This window comes from Rhinoderma darwinii, chromosome 10 (genome assembly GCF_050947455.1).
Source record: "Rhinoderma darwinii isolate aRhiDar2 chromosome 10, aRhiDar2.hap1, whole genome shotgun sequence".
Classification (NCBI taxonomy): Eukaryota; Metazoa; Chordata; class Amphibia; order Anura; family Rhinodermatidae; genus Rhinoderma; species Rhinoderma darwinii.
In genome coordinates this window covers 13,727,215-13,748,209 of record NC_134696.1, presented here as the reverse complement: position 1 = coordinate 13,748,209, position 20,995 = coordinate 13,727,215, and the positions used below count along the sequence as shown (strand labels likewise).

The window sequence follows — 20,995 nt, the reverse complement described above, 5'->3', positions numbered from 1 at the left end:
AGAGAGGCGCTTCCTTAGGACGGCACACTAAGTACTTCATCTTTGATTTTTTTTTTTATTGGCACACCATACAAAAAAGGTTGTTGACCCCTGCTATAGATAGTGAAAGTGCCCCCTGTAGATAAATCCACATTGAAATTTGTAGATAGTACCACACAACCCGTAGATTGTGTCACACATCCCTTGTAGATAGTGCCACACAGCCCCCTGTAGATAGTGCCACACTGCCCCTGTAGATGTGCCACACAGCCCCTGTAGATAGTGCCACACAACCTCCTGTAGACAGCGCCACACACCTCCCTGAAACATGTGCCACAGTGCCACCTGTAGAAAATACTACACAACACCCTGAATAGAGTGACACACAACCCATAGATAGTCAGACACCCCATGTAGATAGTACCACACAGCACCCTGTATATAGTGCCACACTGCTTCCTATAGCTAGCGCCACACAGCGCCCTGTAGATAGCACCACACACCCACCTGTAGATAGAACCACACCCCCTGTAGATAGTGCCGCACCCCCCTGTATATAGCACCACACACCCTCCTGTAGATAGCACCACACCCTCTCCTATAGATAGCACCACACACCCCTGTAGATAGTATCATATTCACCTGTAGATAGGATCATATTCACCTGTCCATGTTTCCATGCTGTCCATTCCTCCAGCAATGCCGACCTGGTTTCTTCTATCCAGACCTAATCCAGCGTAGCGAAGGAGGCGGTGCAATAATGTCACTGTGCCACCTGTTACATAAAAAAGTGCAGAATGGCGGGGAAGGGAAACGATAGTCCGCTTGCCTCGCCAGCGCAGTTGATTGTATCTGGGTACAAAGGATGCAGATACAATTGACTCCTATTGTGTTTATATTGTTTGAACGGCCATGGATCCCCTGGGAGGCTTGGGTCTCAGGTGGCTGCCTTAAACGGCCGTATGGGAATGCGCTATTAATCACAGGAGTAAGTATTGAATAAGATTTTCTTTCAGTTTATTTAAAAGGGACCATGTGGATGACCTACAGAGCAAAATTTCAATATCTGCAGATGTTGCTCATCCAGGAAATTTGTGGATAATTTTATTATTTTCTTAATTTGGGTCCAGTACACTATGTATTTGTCCCTTAGCTGTATACTTTTGAACCGGAGTGCACCACGATCCCAAGAAAGTTGTCTGGTCAAAAGCAGGAGAGAGACACTAGAATAGGCAGGAATACGATCACAAAAAAGACGGGAAGTCTGAGCATGAGAGCTGGTGGAGCAGTCCAATAGGAAACCTAGAGAACTTTCTATTCAGGATGAACATCCTGTTTTTTATATTGTTAAAGTGGATATTGATATATATAATTTTTATTCATGTTATATTATATGTTAAAAGGTGATATCGAGTTTTAATTTCATTTTTATTTGTTTATTTTATTATATTTTTGTACTTTAATTCTTTTAGAGTTTTTCATTGATTTTGTACACTAAATATTTGCGTCATGTATCAAGGGGGCGCGTTTATTATAAATACCTCAAAGAATAAAAAGAGTTCTATCTTAATTAGTTTTTAACTTTTAGAAATATAATTTTTTTTTATAATTTTCTGATTGTCAGAATGCACCAAATATATTAAGAGTCGTGCAAAAACCACATTACCTCCATATTCAAGCATCCAGCAGGAGGTCTGCAGATTTGACCTATAGAAGACAATACCCATTTGGCTATATGGCTGTCAGGGTTACGTGAGAGACAAAATAATTTTTTTTCATTTTTGTTGTTTTATTGTTAGATTAACGACCAAGCCAATATTTTGGCCTTAATGACCAAGAATTATTTTATATATGTTTTCACCGTCGCATTCCAAATGTTATAACTTTTGTATTTTTTCAACAAGACTAATTTTTGTGTGTTATTTTTTTGTCTCCTTTAGCAATAAAATAGATTTGTTTATTTAAAGATCATTAATTCTCTATGTGAATTTCTTATAACACAAGTTCCCATGACCGGATCATGAATATAATAAGTCATCATGTGATAAGTTATACTTAGTAACACACTTTATACATTGAATCCTGGTAATTATATAAAGACCTTGTGCCCCGGTCTAGAGGTAGTCACCCCGTCTGTGATACAAGAGTAGATGATGGATTCCAGTACCCATAAGGTCTATCATGTACATGACTTTGATTCCAGACAATGTCTGGAGGATTACTTTTCAGATAAACCTGACATGGTCTTTGGTGACGACGTTTTGAAATTTCCCATTGACAATCTTAGAAAAGTTTTCGCAGTGGGTATGTATCCTGATTTTACTTGCACGCAAGATACATTGACGTGTATATTATTTTATTTTTAACTGATTTCACACAACTGTAACAACTGAATACAAATTAGGCAAAATAGATTTTTGGGCTTTGGGACAATACAATAATATTTGGGAATATACTGCCCCAGTCTTATCACCTTGAAAATCACAGAGAGCCAAGTAAAACCACAGTCATTGTGTATGATTTAGAATATAGGGTTTCAGGGTTTAGTAGAGTCAATATTTTCTCTTCTCTAAACTCAAAAACCCTATAAGACTTTTTGAGGGATGATTAAGGGCATCTCAAAAATTCAAATTGTAGTTGCAATTATCTAAATCCGCTGTTATCTGACAATTGTTTTTTTATTATAAACTAGAATCTGATCTCTAGAATCTACAGTTCTATGTTCATTAACAGATTTTCTATAATAAAAAATGCACCAGCAGTAATTTTCTGCGCAGGTTACCACGAATGGCAGAAAAAAAATATTTTTTAAAATTATTCTCATATTCAGAATATGTTGCAATTTTTGGATGGAGATATCACTTTCTCTGTCACATCAAATTGCACATGACTCGGGTTGTTGTTGAGATTCTACACAGAGTCAGGTTCAGTCACGTCATGTGTGGGGAAAAACAATAACAGAAGGCACATCTATGTAGTATAGACTGTAAAAGGTCTAGAAATCATAAACCTTACTTGTCCTAAGTGAATTTGTAGATCTTTATCTTTAATAAAACTGAGACACACGGACTCAAATGCTAAAAGAGGAAAAAAGTCAGCATAGGGTAGATCATGATTTTTTTTTAGAAAAAATGCTAACAGAGGGCGCATCAATGTAGTATAGCCAGTAACGGGTGTATAAATCAGATACTTTACTTGTCCTAAGTCAAGCTGTAGATCTGTGGATCTTTATTGAAACTGAAGGAACCAAAATGAAGCTCAAACATCTTTAAAAAGTTGATTTAATTTTAGCAAAAATGTTTTCAAGACAATAATATCCACTCCTAGGACTTATGAGCCTGCATATATAGTTGTGCTGAAGACCCATAACTATAACTCCCCTTGGGACACATTATATGGTTTCTCTGTGTCCAGTGTGGTTCCTTAGAATATGCAATGCAGCCAGGGGGGTCTAGCACCTTTCTTCTTAATTTACATTATTCAAAATATACTGCACAAGGGCTTTAAATCGTATTGAAGACTTTTGTTTTTTTTTTAGATACGACCCCATGAGCCTCTCTTCTCCTGTTCTTTCCTCTTACTACAGGACCTCAGATAATTGCAGTATTCACCTTCTAAAAAACATTGATGTCATCGACCTAAAGAGATATTTTGAGGATTATTTAATCTCTTTTTACAGATTTTTGGGTATTAGAAAACCAATGTTTACATAGTTCGCTAGAAGTGATAGAGACATATGTCCTAGTTTATCCACAAAATATATGAGGATTTAACATATTAGATGTTTCAGTAGTCAAATTTGTTTCTACAGGTAATGTTAAAGGAAATATCTTGATTGACCTCAGTACTGGTTCCTTTGTTCATCATCTATATTCAGCCTGTGAGTTTTTCAAAAACATCATCGTGCTGAAGGTCAATAACAGATGCATCATGGAGCTGAAGAGATGGGTGGACGAACGTACGGGAGCATTTTATTGGGGCCACACATCAGCACTTCTTCAAGAGAAAGAAGAAAACGGGTGATATATTTATTCAAATATCAAGAGAAAAACACTGTCATTGTTATTGTCGCTCCTTATACAACAAATATAAGGGAACATGAGTCAAAGATCCAGGAAAATGTTTACTCTATAATACTCAAGTCAGATATAAAAATTATATTACGCATTCAGTTCAAAATTCTTATCCATAGGGGGCGATCTTCTACGTTAAGTTAATTCTGGAAAGACACAGTGTAAGCCTGATACTTGGTGCATGAGTCTTGGATGATTTAAACTGTTACCTCTAGTATTACAAGTCAATAGTCCAGTGCTAATTCCTGAGCCACCATGTTGATGTTGACTGTGGGACAATCACTTTCCTTGTCTTTTCTATTTTCCAGTGATCAGTTTCAGGACCAGGAAGCAAAACTGAGATCAGCCATTCAACATGTTGTGAAATACGACCTGGAGAAAGAGAATATGACAGAGCCGCTGGTCTTACCACCAGCCGATTGTGTCATCAGTGTTTGGCTTCTGGATATTATCAGCAAAGATCAAGATGATTACATCAGAAATCTGAGGAAGTTCTCTAGGTTGCTGAATCCTGGAGGACACCTACTATTAATTGGAAGTTTAGGTGGAACATATTTCACAGTCGGTAAAGACAAGTTCCATGCTCTCACATATGATGAGGATTTTGTCAGGAAAGTTCTAGTTGGAGAAGGATTTATCATTGATTACTGTAATGTCCAGGAGAGAACGGCTGTCAGTGAAATTGCTGACCATAAGGCCGTCATATTCATTGCAGCTCACAAGGAGAAGTAGGTTGAAGCTTATAAAGTCTGCATGTCATTACTTCATATGTTAAGCTTAAAAAAAAAATCATCTAATAATCAAAAGAATCTTCCTTAGTGCAGTATAGAATAGCATAAAAATAATTGTTTGTTTCTTTTTGGGACTTTTCCCTGGACTGGTCCTAGATAATATTTCCGAGACCGAGTCTGATCATCTGGGACATCATGGGAGTCTGAAATCTTGGTATCAGTTGCTTTCTTATTGTTGTTCTGTTTCGTATCTGCTTTATATAAATAGTGTAATAAAGTGAAGCATGGAGCATTTAACTGTTTGTGTCCTTGACTGGGGGGGGGATTCCTGCTCCATAGATTTTACATACAGATGCAGCTTAATTTATCTTGACTCTGATTATTTGTATCAGACAGCAAATGCTATTTAAAAGATGGCTACATATGTACGTTAATATATGAGTAGAAACTTAAAAGCTTTAAAACAAAACAATATAATAATCCACAATTTATGATTCTGGGAAAACCCCTTTAACCCCTTCCCGACATTTGCCGTATGGGTACGCCATGGAAAGCATTGACTTCCCGCATTTTGCCGTACCCATACGCCGAATGTTTGGGACCGGCTCAGAAGCTGAGCCGGGGCCATTATCACCGGATCTCAGCTGTATCTTACAGCTGACATCCGGCTGTAATGGCGGGGACCGAAATTAGCTTCGATCCCCACCATTAACCCCTTAAGTGCAGCGCTTAAACGCGATCGCTGCATTTAAGGTGTTTGCAGCTCATCGGAACCCCAGCAATGAAATTGCCTGGGGTTCCGGTGGCTGCAATGGCAACCGGAGGTCTAATACTGGCCTCCCGGTCTGCCTAGCATGGAAACCGGTCAAGATCCGCCCGGCGGCGGAGCCTGATCGGCTTCCGTAGCCGCCGGCAAGATGGCGCCTGTTCAGGAGCTGATCCGGCGTCATCAGCAGTGGAAGTCAGCTGTATGTTACAGCTGACATCCACCTGTAATGGCAGGAACCGCAGCTAGCTCCGATCCCTGCCATTAACTCCTTCGATGCAGCAATCGAAAGCGATTGATGCATCGTAGCGGTTACTAGCAGATCGCCAGCCCTGACAGGCAATCGGGACTGGCGACTGCTGCTATGGCAACAGGAGACACAATGGTCTCCGGCTCTGCCATTACAGAAGCCGATTAGGCTCCGCCGGGAGGCGAAGCCTAATCGGCTTGCTGTCAGTGAATAACTGACAGATCTAATACATTGCACTATGTAGGTATAAAAAATAAATCTGACATCTGGACCTTCAAGTCCCCTAGTGGGACTTGAGAAAAAGTGTAAAAAAAAGTAGAAAAAAGTGAAAAAAATAAAAGTTTGAAAACAATAAAAGTTTCAAGTAATAAAATAAAACACAATCCCCCTTTTAATCTTATCAAGTCCTTTATTATTGAAAAAAATAATAAACCATACGTATTTGGTATCGCCGCGACCGTAACGACCTGAGGTATCAAAATATTATATTATTTATTGCACGCGGTGAACAGCGTAAAAAAAACCTGTAAAAAACTATATCAGAGTTTCTGCTTTTTGGTCACTTTGCTCTATAAATATAGGAATAAAAAGTGATCAAAAAGTCGCACGTATTCCAAAAATGGTACCTATAAAAACTATAGCTTGTCTCTCAAAAAACAAGCCCTCATACAGCTCTGGCGACAAAAAAAATAAAAAGTTATGGTTCTCACAACTTGGGACAGAAAAAATACATTATTTTTACAAAAGTAATTTTATTGTGCAAAAAGTTGTAAAACATAAAAAAGTGCTATAAAAGAGGTATCGCCGTTATCGTACTGACCCGCAGAATAAAGTTAACATGTAATTTATAACGCATGGTGAACGCTGTATAAAAAAAACGAAGTAAAACTATGCCAGAATTGCGTTTTTTTTTGTTTACCTGGCCTCCCAAAAAATAGGATAAAAGGTGATCAAAAAGTTGCATGTACCCCAAAATGGTACCAATAATAACTACAGCTCGTCCTGCAAAAAACAGCCCTCATGACACTACATCTATGAAAAAATAAAATTAGTTATGGCTCCAATAAGTCAGGAAATAAAAAATATGCAGTTGTGCCCGAGGGGAACATTTCTTCTGTTTGAAGAGGCGATTTATCAAGGACCTAAAATTAGGGAACCAGGAAAGGGAGGGCCCAAACATATCCGCTTGAAGCGCCGGTGCCTGTATTATACCAGGACAACACTTCCCAGCAAAATTCCCCAAACTGCAAAGGTGCGGAGCGTGGACCAAAAGGGGGATAATAAAGGACGCCATATATCAGTGCGACACCGGCCTGTGTGATGAAAGGATTGAGCACAGCGTAACACACATCTATGGATCATTTTATTGTTTTTTTTTACCCCATTATTATACCACCTGACTATGCCCCTTATATACTCCGCCCGGCTTACATGTACCCCCACATTATAAACAGAAACACCAGCAATACTCAAACAAATCTACTACCAAGCAAAATCCGCTCTCCAAAAGCCAAATGGCGTTTCCTCCCATCTGAACCCTACAGCGTCCCCAAACAGCAGTTTCCTTCCACATATATGGCACCGTCATACCTGGGAGAACCCTTTTAGCAATTTTTGGGGTGAGTGTCTCCAGTGGCATAATCTGGGCACAACATATTTGCCACTGAAATGGCATATCTAGGGAAAAATATACATTTTTAATTTGCACCATCCGCAGTGCATTCATTTATGGAAAAGACCTGTGGGGTGAAATGCTCACTACACCCCTTAACAAATGCCTTGAGGAGTGTAGTTTCCAAATGGGGTCTCAGGGGTTTCTTTTTATTATTTCACATCTGAGCCTCTGCAGTTGTGAACCAATACTTTGTAAATCGCCAAATTAGGCCTCAATTTGACATGGTACTCTCTCACTCCTGAGCCTGGTCGAATGTCCAGGCAAAAGATGTGCCCCATGTAGGGTGTTTCTAAAACCAGGAAATGAAGCATAATAATTAGAGAGCTGTCTTGTTATGGTGGCACAAGCCGGGCACCACATATTGGCATATCTATGGAAAAAATGCCATTTTCACTCTGCAACATCGAGTTCACACTAATTTCTACAAAACACCTGCAGGGTTAAAATGCTTACTACACCACTAGGTAAATGCATTGAGGAGTGTAGTTTCCAAAATTGGGTCACTTCAGGGCGTTTCCACTGTTTTGGGCCCACAGGCGCCCAGAAACCAATCCAACAACATCTGCACTCCAAATGGCGGTCCTTCGCTTCTGAGCCCTGCCGTGTGCCCAAACAGCAGTTTATGACCACATATGGGGTATTTCCATACTCTGGAGAAATTGCTTTACAAATGTTGGGTTCTTTTTTTTCCTTTATTTGTTGCGAAAATGAAAAAATTTGCGCTAAAGCTACGTCTTATTGAAGAAAAAGGATTGTTTTTATTTTCACTGCCCAATTCTAATAAATTCTATGAAACACCTGTGGGGTCAAAATGCTCACTACACCCCTAGATGAATTCCTCAAGAGGTGTAGTTTCCTAAATGGTGTCACTTTTTGGGCGTTTTCATTGTTTTTTCCCCTTAGGGGCTTTGCAAATGCGACATGGCCTCCGCAAACCATTCCTGCTAAATTTGAGCTCCAAAAGTCCTTGTGGAAATTAGAAAAAATAAGCTAAACCTACATTTTCTTTGAAAAAATGTAGATTTTTATTTTCAGTGCCTAGTTCCAATAATTTCTGCAAAAAAAACTGTGGGGTCAAATCGCTCACTATACCCCTAGATAATTTCCTCAATGGGTGTAGTCTCCAAAATGGGGTCACTTGTGGGGGGTTTCCACTGTTTTGTCCCCTCAGGAGCTTTGTAAATGTGACATGGCCTCCGCAAACCATTCCTGCTAAATTTGAGATTCAAAAGCCAAATAGCGCTCTTTCCCTTCTAAGCCCTGCCGTGTCTCCAAACAACCATTTATTACCACATGTGGGGTATTGTTTTACTCGGGAGAAATTGCTTTACAAATTTTACAGTGCTTTTTCTCCTTCAGTCCTTGTGAAAATGAGAAAAAAAATCGCTAAACCTACATTTTCTTTGAAAAAATTTCGATTTTAATTTTCACGGCCTACTTCCAATAATTTCTGTAAAAAACCTGTGCGGTCAAAATGCTCACTATACCCCTAGATAATTTCCTTGAGGTGTGTAGTTTCCCAGATGGGGTCACTTTTGGGGGATTTTGACTGTTTTGGCACCGCAAGAGCCCTTCAAACCTGACATGGTGCCTAAAATTTATTCTAACAAAAATAAGGCCCCAAAATCCACTAGGTTTTCCTTTGCTTCTGAGGCCGGTGCTTCATTCCAGTAGCACGCTGGATGGGCCACATGTGGGATATTTCCTAAAACTGCAGAAACTGGGCAACAAATATTGAGTTGCATTTCTCTGGTAAAACCTTCTGTGTTATAAAAAAAATTGTATTAAAAATTTATTTCTGCAAAAAAATATGAAATTTGTAAATTTCACCTCTACTTTGCTTTAATTCCTGTGAAATGTGTAAAGGGTTAAGACATTTTCTAAATGCTCTTTTGAATGCTTTGAGGGGTGAAGTTTTTAAAATGGGGTGACTTTTTGGGGGTTTCTAATATATAAGGCCCTCAAAGCCACTTCACAACTGAACTGGCCCCTGTAAAAATGGCCTTTTGAAATTTTCTTGAAAATGTGAGAAATTGCTGCTAAAGTTCTAAGCCTTGTGACGTCATAGAAAAATAAAACGATGTTCAAAAAACAATGCCAATCTAAAGTAGACATATGGGGGATGTTAATTAGCAACAATTTTGTGTGTTATAACTGCCTGTCTTACAAGCAGATACATTTAAATTGAGAAAAATGCTAATTTGTGCAATTTTTCGCAAAATTTTGGTGTTTTTCACAATTAAATACTGAACATATTGAGCAAATTTTGCCAGTAACTTAAAGTCCAATGTGTCACGAGAAAACAATCTCAGAATCGCTTGGATAGGTGAAAGCATTCCGGAGTTATTACCACATAAAGTGACACATGTCAGATTTGAAAAATTAGGCTCGGTCAGGAAGGTCAAAAGTGGCTAAAGAGGGAAGGGGTTAAGGAGATTTGTAGCTCTGAAACAGGGAAACAGATCTTGGATAATTTGTTGTTATAGCTGCTTTGTTTTTGGAATCTTTCCTAGGACTGATAATAGTGCCGGGAACTAGTGTGATCATCTGGGACATCATGGGGTATTATTAGGCTTCTGGATATTTGCATTATAATAACATTGTGATAAAGATAAACATATAACATATAACTGTGTGTTTTCCTTGAGGAGATCCTTGTTGCTTGTCTGCACCTTATCATAGGCATTAAGAATCTTAATTTATGAACCTCAGATTCCTCTTGTGTCTAAGACATAGAAAGTTAAAATAAATAGAGAAAAAAATATTAGTAGCACTTACTATGAGATGTCCTCATCCTTAACCCCTTCCCGAAAATGGGTGTAACTGTATGTCCTGATTTAAAATGCTTTCCCGCAATAGGGCGTAATGTCACGCCCTGTAGCTGTGCTCACTTCATCTTCAGCAGTTGTCGGCTGTAATATACAGCTGATATCCCACTGCACTGTCGGCGATCACAGTTTAACCCCTTAAATGAGGCGGTCAAATGTGACTGCCGAATTTAAATGGTTGAAAGAGGGGGTTCATTTGTACCCCACTGGCTTCCCCTGCGAGCAATCGCGGGTGTCGATGGTTGCTAAGGGAACCAGGAAGCCTAGCAACGGTTTCCTTGTCGGAAAGGTTCGGAAGCTTATTAGGCCCTGCCCAAGGCAGGACCTAATGGGCTGTAAGATGAAGAATGACAGTTACAATACACTGCACTACATAAATAGTTCAGTGTATTGTACCGGTGATCAGAAGATCAGATCTTCAAGTCCTCTAGTAACTACAAAAAAAGTAAACAAAAATGTTCAACCTAATTTAACCCATTAGTGACCGCCAATACGCCTTTTTCACGGCGACCACTAATGGGCTTTATTCTGATGCATAAGCCTTTTTACGGCGCTGCATCAGAATAAGTAAACAGAGCAGGGAGCCATTAAATCTCCCTGCTCTCAGTTACCAGAGGTAGCTGAGGGCTGGGGGCATTCCTGCTCGAACATGTGAGATCGATATTAGTATCGATCTCACCTGTTTAACCCCTCAGATGCGGTGCTCAATAGCCAGCGCCGCAACTGAGTGGTTTTGGAGAGAGGGAGGGAGCTCCCTCTCATCCCACCGACACCCGGCGATAAAATCACACAGTGTCTGTGTCTCCAATGGCAGCCGGGGGCCTAATAAAGGCCCCCAGGTCTGCATGTAGTGAATGCCTGCTAGGCTACGCCGGAGGCATGACCTAGCAGATGCCCGTCCGTTTTAGGTATCGCTGCGTTCGGAACGGCCTGAACTATAAAAATATAAAGTTATTTTTTTCCTGCACGGTGAACACCGTAAAAAGACAAAACAATGACAGAATTTCTTTCTTTGGTTAGTAATGCATATTTATTTATATTTACTGGCTTAGGTGACATTAGTGTTCGCAGTGTGCTGTCGCCATATTCTTGTGTGCTGTATAAATTTGCAGTCACAGTTCTTGCACCCAGGGGCGTAGCTAAAGGCTCATGGGCCCCGATGCAAAAGTTCTTATTGGGCCCGCCACCCCCCCCCCCCGCAAACTTCTCATGGCGGACGGTCCGCAGCTTTCAGCTGCATCGCTGGGTCTCCTAAGTGACCCGACAATGCAGCACTAGCAGCCAGGGGCGTCACTAAGGCAGGGTTCACACACCCTATTTACGGACGTAATTCGGGCGTTTTAGCATTGAATTACATCCGAAAATGCGGCTCAAAAGCATTGGCAAACATCTGCCCATTCATTTGAATGGGTCTTACGATGTTCTGTGCTGACGGTCACAGCTCCAATTACGTCCGTAATGGACGCAGCGAAAGATGCCTGCACATGCCATTACGGCTGAAATTACGGTGCTGTTTTCTCCTGAAAACAGCACCGTAATTTCAGCCATAACGGACGCTGCCGTGTGAACATACCCTGAGGGCTTAAAATGTCAGAGGAAATAGCCCCAATACATATGTGTCGGCCCAAAAAAAATGTGTGTATAGGAGACAGCATAGAATATCTATAGCACCTCGAACCTATAAACTATGGATAGAATTAGATACATTGACTCAGCAGACAGTATCACACATGATAGGATTAGATACAGTGGCCCAGCAGACAGTATCACACATGATAGGATTAGATACAGTGGCTCAGCAGACAGTACCACACATGATATGATTAGATACAGTGGCTCAGAAGGCAGTATAACACATGATAGGATTAGATACAGTGGCTCAGCAGACAGTATCACACATGATAGGATTAGATACAGTGGCCCAGCAGACAGTATCACACATGATAGGATTAGATACAGTGGCTCAGCAGACAGTATCACACATGATTGGATTAGATACAGCAGCTCAGCAGACAGTATCACACATGATAGGATTAGATACAGTGGCTCAGCAGACAGTATCACACATGATCGGATTAGATACAGTGGCTCGGAAGGCAGTATCACACATGATAGGATTAGATACAGCGGCTCAGCAGACAGTATCACACATGATAGGATTAGAGATAGGGCCCAGCAGACAGTATCACACATGATTGGATTAGATATAGGGCCCAGCTCGCTGACATTGCGGCTCCAGCGCTGGACCCAGGAAAGGTAAGAATAATTTTGCTTCTTTATGTGTTACAGATTATTTTTGTGTGTTTGTGTTTTTTTACACGTTCGGTTGTTGGACTTCGGATTCGAGGACTTCACTGACGGCGTTTTTTTTATTCTCAATAAAATGGTTAATGAGGGTTGTGTTTTTTTATTTCAATAAAATATTTTTTCTATGTGCTTGTATCTTTTTAAACTTTATTATCACCGCCTTAGTAATGGCCGCTGGCTGACAACCTCCATTACTAAGGCGGGACTTAATGTTAGCAGGTGCAGAGGCCAACACTAACCCCCATTATTACCCCGGTACCCACCGCCACCAGGGGTACTGGGAAGAGCTGGGTACGAAGCAGTACCCGTCCATCTGTAGTGACGGCCAGGCACCGGGGTGGCCGCAGGCTGGTAGTATTAGGCTGGAGAAGGCCAAAAACAGTGGCCCCTACCACCCTGGTAATGCTGCCTGCTGCTGATGTGTTGTATCAGGCTGGTTATGAAAATTGGGGGGGACCCGACATCGTTCTTTACAATTATTTTTTCTTTTTTTTAAATGACGTGGGGTCCCCCCCATTTTTCATAACCAGCCAGATACATTAAAGCAGCAGCAGCCTAGCATTACCAGGGTGGGAAGGGCCACTGTATCTGGCCTTTCCCCTCCTGATAATACCAGCCAGCGGCCACCCCAGTGGCCGACCATCACTACAGATGGTCAGGTACTGGATCGTACCAGGCTCTTCCCAGTACCCCTGGTGGCGGTGGGTACCGGTGTAATAAAGGGGGTTAGTGTTAGCCTCTGCACCGGCTAACACTAAGCCCCGCCTTAACAATGGACGCTGTCAATCAGCCGGCAGCCATTACTAAGGCGGTAGTAATATAGTTTAAAAAAAAACACAAAGACATAGAAAAAATATTTTATTGAAAAAAAAAACACACAACCCTCATTAACCATTTTATTGATAATAAAAAAAAAAGCCGTCATCGAAGTAGTCCTGGAATCCGCCGTAGTCCAACGACCGAACCTGTAAGAAAACACACAAGAAAAACGATTAGTAACACATGTGTTAGGCTTAGATACAGGGCCCATGTGTGATACTGTCTGTGGGACCCTGTATCTAAGCCTACCACAACGTAGGCTTAGATACATGGTCCAGCAGACAGTAATGTTATACAGTATGCTGGGGCCCTGTATCTAAACCTACAGTGTGGTAGGCTTCTATACAGGGCCCAGCAGACAGTATCACACATGGGCCGTGTATCTAAGCCTACCATGTGATTGGCTTAGATAAAGGGCCCAGCAGACAGGATCACGCATGGGCCATGTATCTAAGCCTACCATGTGATTGGCTTAGATACAGGGCCCAGCAGACAGGATCACACAATCTGTGATCCTGTCTCATGGGCCCCCTCAGCCTGCTACATCGTAGGCTTAGGGGTTGTGCAGTCCCTAAACATTGATGGCCTATCCACAGGATAGGCCATCAATAGCTGATGTGTCTCCCGGGACCCGCAAATCAGCTGTATTGAAGGGGCCGCAGCACTCGTACGGGAGCTGCTTCCTCTTCATTTCACTACTCGCTCACACTGTGAATCGCCGACACCGATTCACAGTGTGACCGGAATGAAGTGACCGGAATGAAGGGGAGCAGCTCTCGTACGAGTGCTGCGGCCCCTTCAAAACAGCTGATTGGCGGGTCCCGGGAGTCGGACGCCGCCAGTCAGGGCTAATCTTACCTTCCTCTTCAGCCGCGGCGGTAGTTCTGTCGTCTCGATGCTGTGTGCGGCGCATAGCGCTGTGACATCATGCGCTGCGCACAGCGCTTGACGTCGGGACCTCCGCTGCGATCCGGAACCAGGAAGGTAAGTACAGTCTGTTACTATAGTAACAGGGGACCGTGGCCCGAGTTACTATAGTAACTTTTTATTGATGTGGTGCGGGGCGCTGTGGGCCCCCCTGGCTTTGGGGCCCGGTCGCAATTGCGACCGCTGCGGCCCCTATAGCTACGCCAGTGCTTGCACCTGTATACACGTTTTGTTTCTTTTTGTTGGAATGTCCTGTTCAAACTTTTTGTTGTTTATTTGATTCATATATGTGGGGTTAGTGACTGCCTCCATTTTTGATCTGGCACTTCTCCCATTCTGCCCTGGGTGATTTTAATTAGGTTAATGCGGGTTCCTACCATCCCCAAGAATATGTAGGTTTAGTCCCAGTTCTGGGTCTATCTGAAGAGTAGGTTCCCACCTCATAGAGGTAGCCTTTGATCAAATGTGCGCTCAGAAACTCCCTATTGTAAGTAGATTTAGCAGTAATGCATATTTATTTATATTTAATGGCTTAGGTGGCATTTGTGTTCGCAGTGTGCTGTCGCCATTTTCTTGTGTGCTGTATAAAAATATCAAGTTATTTTTTACCGCACGGGGAACACAGTTAAAATATATTAACAAAAACAATGACAGAATTACTTTTTGTGGTCCCCTTGTCTAAAACAAAATGTAATAAAAAGTGCTGAAAAAGTCATGTGTATCCCAAAATGTTTCCACAACTACAATTCGTCCCGCAAAAAACAAGCCCTCCCACAGTGATATCAATTGAAAAATAAAAAAGTTATGGCTCTCAGAACATGGCGACACTAAAACATGATTTTTTTTTAGAAAAGAGTATTTTTATTGTGGTAAAGTAGTAAAACATAAAAGAAAACTCTATAAATTTGGTATTGCTGTAACCGTATGAACCCACAGAATAAAGTTAACATTTTGTTTTTACCGCACAGTGAACGCTGTGAAAAAATAAATAAATACAGTTTTAGAATTGCTGTTTTTTGTATGTTTGTCCCCCAAAAAATGGAATTGTGTTAAAAAAAGAAATTGCATGTACGCCAAAATGAAACCAATAAAGTTAACGCTTGTTTCACAAAGACCAAGCCCTCACACAGCTCCGTCAACAGGAAGATAAAACTTTATGACTCTCTGAATGCAATAATGCACTATAAACCCCACATCATCATTTGCTGGACCCCACAGGTGGACCCCGTAGATGCCGCGGAGATGAGGACACTTTAGGGCGTTGTGCTGCATATACCCCATATGTAAGAAGGTCAAAGATTAGGAAATACTGGAGTGCAGATATTTTGTACAATACCCTGGATTTACCACATAGCCGTGTCCCATGGTACATAAAGCTGGTCGTGCACATTGTACAGATGGCATTGTATAACGCCTTCTTGCTATCCCGATGTGCAGATCAGCTGGGAACATTCCTTCAATTTTAAGAGGTAGTTATCAACGCCCTAATATTTGGGAACCGGGGAGGGCCCAAGCACATCTGCCCCAAAAGGACATCATCTCTACTGTAAGCAGACTGCCTTATTATAGCAGGGCAACACTTTCTCAGCGAAGTTCCCCAAATTATAAACAAGGAAAGGACTCCAAAAAAGTGCAGAATGTGTTCCAAAAAGGGTAAAAGAAAGGACACCATTTATCAGTTTGACACCAGTCCCAAAAAACTGGCCTGTGCATAAAGAATTGGTTCATAGCGTACCACACCAATCCATTGGATTATTAATTTTATTATTCAGTGTATAGGTTCAGACAGCACCAGATACGTGGAAGGGTGAGGTTTTGCACGGATAGGGGCCCAACCGAAACATAAATATAAAAGAGTATCCGGCACACCAATTTTGAAACAAAGGTATTTTTTATTTTGTTTTTGTTTTTAATGCCAGTGGCAGAGTGCGACGTTTCGTTCTAGGTGACCTTCATCAGGCAGTGGAATAATTAAAGAACAGTAGTCAATACGAGAATGTATATCATACAATACAAGATATAAGGGAAGGGGGGATAATAAGGAGACATTGGCCCTTACTCAAAGAAGCGTACCCCCAGATCGATGAATTCAAAAATCCATTTTTACCATGTACAAAAAAAACACCAAATCTTAGGAATAAATTAGTCAAGGCGGACATAGGCTCTACCAAAAAATTACCACGCGAAACGTTCCTGAGTACTCCCAAAAAAGGTACCTTCCCATGCCGATCCTGTACGCAATGTTCCCACATCATCAAAGGTGACTAGATACTGCACCCACAGACCGGTCAAGGTATACCCATACATGACTTCTTCACATGCAACACCAACTATGTGGTGTATTTGATAAAATGCCCGTGTGGCTTGGGTTATGTAGGTGAGACCACGCAGTGCGTTAAAGACCGTATCAGTCAACATAAATCTAACATTAGATGCAGTAAAACACTGCTCCCCATCCCAGCACATTTCATCAAAGCGCATCATAACATTGCACAGCTCAGGTTTCAGGTTATTGAACATATCCCAGCCCCGAGAAGAGGGGGCGATAGGATCAAAACCCTCAAACGTAGGGAAGCATTCTGGATTCATAAACTACAAACATTAGAACCCAAGAGACTGAACAGGGACTACGAACTCAGTCGTTTCCTATAAAGTCACATACTGTTTACAATATTTACGTTGGATCTCATGACATCAAAGAATTTGTAAAATATCTGGTATAAATGTAATTACAATGTACCATTCACATGTTTCCTAATTTGCCATATATTCTAAACTGTTATGTAGCTCTAATCATGACCATACAATTGCCTTTTCCTCCAGACACACTGACTGAATTACCCTGTTCCACCAAGAACCACCATAGACCCACTAAACCACCACAGTATCCCTTTTACGGATAGAATAAGAACCTGCCTGTGTCTACCTGTTTTTATATCTCGTTCCCTTTCTTTTCCTTGATCTTCTCAGCTCCCTTATCACTGCATACATCCACCTTACCTATGACACTTAGATCGCATTGACTGCCATTACACATGTAACTCATGTAGACACTACTTCTCTACCCAGCTTCAGACATTTCCCCTATGTCACACCTGATTAATATATTCAATAGACCCCTGACACATATAGGACACATACAGGACATACATATGCTGATCCTTACCTTTGCAGAGTCCTCTCAGCCTCACTGCTGGGACCGCTGACTCATTGTCTTCCTTCCCCGACTGGTTGCCTAGCAACCGTTTAGCATTGCTACTGTTTACTTCCCTGTTCACTGCAGCAGGAGCAGCACAAGACACTGTGTCCAATCATGACTCTCCACGAGTCACGCCCCCTTGAGTCTCTCTGACCTGTCTTCCTCGACACTAGCGCCCCGCCCACTGCACCCACGTCAGAGGGAATCTCCTTGGCGCCATATTTATAGTGGGCATGGTACACTCACATTCAGCGCCATGATACAGCGGCCAGCCGCTATCAGCACCACCAGCGCTCTTCTATTCAGTTGCCCAGCACGGCTCAGGTAATAATCTACTCCACACTCACTCTACTCAGACTTTGTCTCTGGTCTCTTTGTATATTCTACGTCTGCCTTCCTCTCACTATAACTTTAGTGTCCACACCTACCTACCCGATTCAGTCTGTCTTTGAGTCTATCGTGATGATCCCTAGTGATAGTTTTGAGTGTGTCTACAGTTGTATCCTTTGATACTTGTACTTCCACTTCCATCTAGTGGATAATTACACTCATGTCATTTTTATTCCTTAACCTGTGTCCTCAGATACCACCACTCAATTGGTTCAAATTTATTTTGATGTAATTCTTGCTGTGACAATATAATGCTTTATCCATACCTGTATTTGGATGTTTTCTACCTACTCCTGATTGTAGTTGTGTTTATTTTTACTCATTATTTCATTTATTATTGTTTTCTCTGCCTTTTGGAGTTTGATAAACCTTAATGTTTTATACACTTGTTCAGAGTAACATGTATTTATGTAGTTATTTTTATACCCTTTTGTTTTGTTCCCCCCCCTTCCCTTATATCTTGTATTGTATGATATACATTCTTGTATTGACTACTGTTCTTTAATTATTCCAGTGCCTGATGAAGGTCACCTAGACCGAAACGTCGCACTCTGCCACTGGCATTAAAAGCAAAAACAAAATAAAAAATACCTTTGTTTCAAAATTGGTGTGCCGGATACTCTTTTATATTTAATTTTTTTATTCATTCACTCCATTAATACATCATCCTATTATGCCGTGATTTTACTCCGCCCAGTTTACATATACCCTGATGTACTCCGCACAGATTACATATACCCTGATGTACTCCGCACAGCTTACATATACCCTGTTGTACTCCTCACAGCTTACATATACCCTGATGTACTCCTCACAGCTTACATATACCCTGATGTACTCCGCACAGATTACATATACCCTGATGTACTCCGCACAGCTTACATATACCCTGATGTACTCCTCACAGCTTACATATACCCTGATGTACTCCGCACAGCTTACATATACCCTGATGTACCCCGCACAGCTTACATATATCCTGATGTACTCCTCACAGCTTACATATATCCTGATGTACCCCGCACAGCTTACATATACCCTGATGTACTCCGCACAGCTTACATATACCCTGATGTACTCCACCCAGTTTACATATACCCTGATGTACTCCACACAGCTTACATATACCCTGATGTACTCCGCCCAGCTTACATATACCCTGATGTACTCCTCACATATTACATATACCCTGATGTACTCCTCACAGCTTACATATACCCTGATGTACTCCTCACATATTACATATACCCTGATGTACTCCTCACAGCTTACATATACCCTGATGTACTCCTCACATTACATATACCCTGATGTACTCCGCCCAGCTTACATATACCCTGATGTACTCCACACAGTTTACATATATCCTGATGTACTCCTCACAGCTTACATATATCCTGATGTACTCCTCACAGCTTACATATACCCTGATGTACTCCACCCAGATTACATATATCCTGATGTACTCCGCACAGCTTACATATACCCTGATGAACTCCGCACAGATTACATATACCCTGATGTACTCCTCACAGATTACATATACCCTGATGTACTCCGCACAGATTACATATACCCTGATGTACTCCTCACAGATTACATATACCCTGATGTACTCCTCACAGCTTACATATACCCTGATGTACTCCTCACAGATTACATATACCCTGATGTACTCCTCACAGTTTACATATACCCTGATGTACTCCGCACACTTTACATATACCCTGATTTACTATGCACAGCTTACATATACCCTGATGTACTCCTCACAGCTTACATATACCCTGATGTACTCCTCCCAGCTTACATATACCCTGATGTACTCCTCACAGCTTACATATACCCTGATGTACTCCTCACATTTTACATATACCCTGATGTACTCCGCACAGCTTACAAATATCCTGATGTACTCCACCCAGATTACATATAGCCTGATGTACTCTGCCCAGTTTACATATATCCTGATGTACTCCACACAGATTACATATACCCTGGTGTACTTTGCACAGTTTACATATATCCTGATGTACTCCTCACAGATTACATATACCCTGATGTACTCCACCCAGTTTACATATACCCTGATGTACTCTGCACAGATTACATATACCCTGATGTACTCTGCACAGTTTACATATATCCTAATGTACTCCACACAGCTTACATATTCCCTGATATACTCCGGTCACAGCACTTTGGGCACTGAATTGGCATATCTGTGGAAAAATGGGAATTTTCAATCGGCAACATCTATTGTGTAATAATTTCTGCAAAACACTTGCGCGGTCAAAATGCTCACTACAACTCATGATAAATTCGTTGAAGGATGTAGTTTCCGATATGGGATTATTTTTTTTGGTGGGTTTCCACTGTACTGGTACCTTAGCTTAATACAGCATGATGTTCGAAAACAAATCTTGTAAAATCTCCATTCCAAAACCAAACGGCGCTCCTTCCCTTTAGAACCTTGCTGTGTGTCAAAATAGCAGCTTACGACCACAGATGGGATATTGCTTAACATATTTTGGGGTGTCTTTTCTCTCTTATTCCTAAGTTAAGCTAAAACGACATATTATTGTAAAAACAATTAAAAAACATATAAAAACTCCTGTGGGGTCAAAATATTCACTACATCCCTAATTTAATTCTGTGAGGGGTAAAGTCTCAAAAATGGGGTCACATCTGTGGAATTTCTACTGTACTTGTAGCTCAGAAAGCTTTGCACATGCGACATGGAGCCCAGAAACCAATTTAGCAAAGTATGCGCTCAAAAAGCCAAATGGCGCTACTGCCCTTCCGAGCTCTGCCATATATCCAAACAGCAGTTTGTGATCACATATGGGGTATTGCTGTACTCGGGAGAAAATGCTTTACAAATGTCCTCGTGAAAATGAAAAATTTTGTGAGCTAGAACTACATCTTATTGGAAATGTTTTTATTTTCACATCCCAATTCTAAAATATGCAGCAAAAACCTGTGGGGTAAAAATGCTCACTAGACCCCTAGATTAATTCCTCAATGGTGTAGTTTACCAAATGGTGTCAC

General features: G+C 41.3%; 1 protein-coding gene across 1 annotated transcript; it reads left to right on the top strand.

Annotated features, from left to right (window-relative positions):
* Window positions 1-2,132: 2,132 nt before the first annotated feature.
* Window positions 2,133-4,784, top strand: LOC142662458 (nicotinamide N-methyltransferase-like). The gene is made up of 3 exons (XM_075840663.1): window positions 2,133-2,283; window positions 3,791-3,998; window positions 4,361-4,784. The coding sequence occupies exons 1-3, from the start codon at window positions 2,133-2,135 to the stop codon at window positions 4,782-4,784; spliced, it is 783 nt and encodes a 260-aa protein (XP_075696778.1).
* The last annotated feature ends 16,211 nt before the right edge of the window (window positions 4,785-20,995 follow it).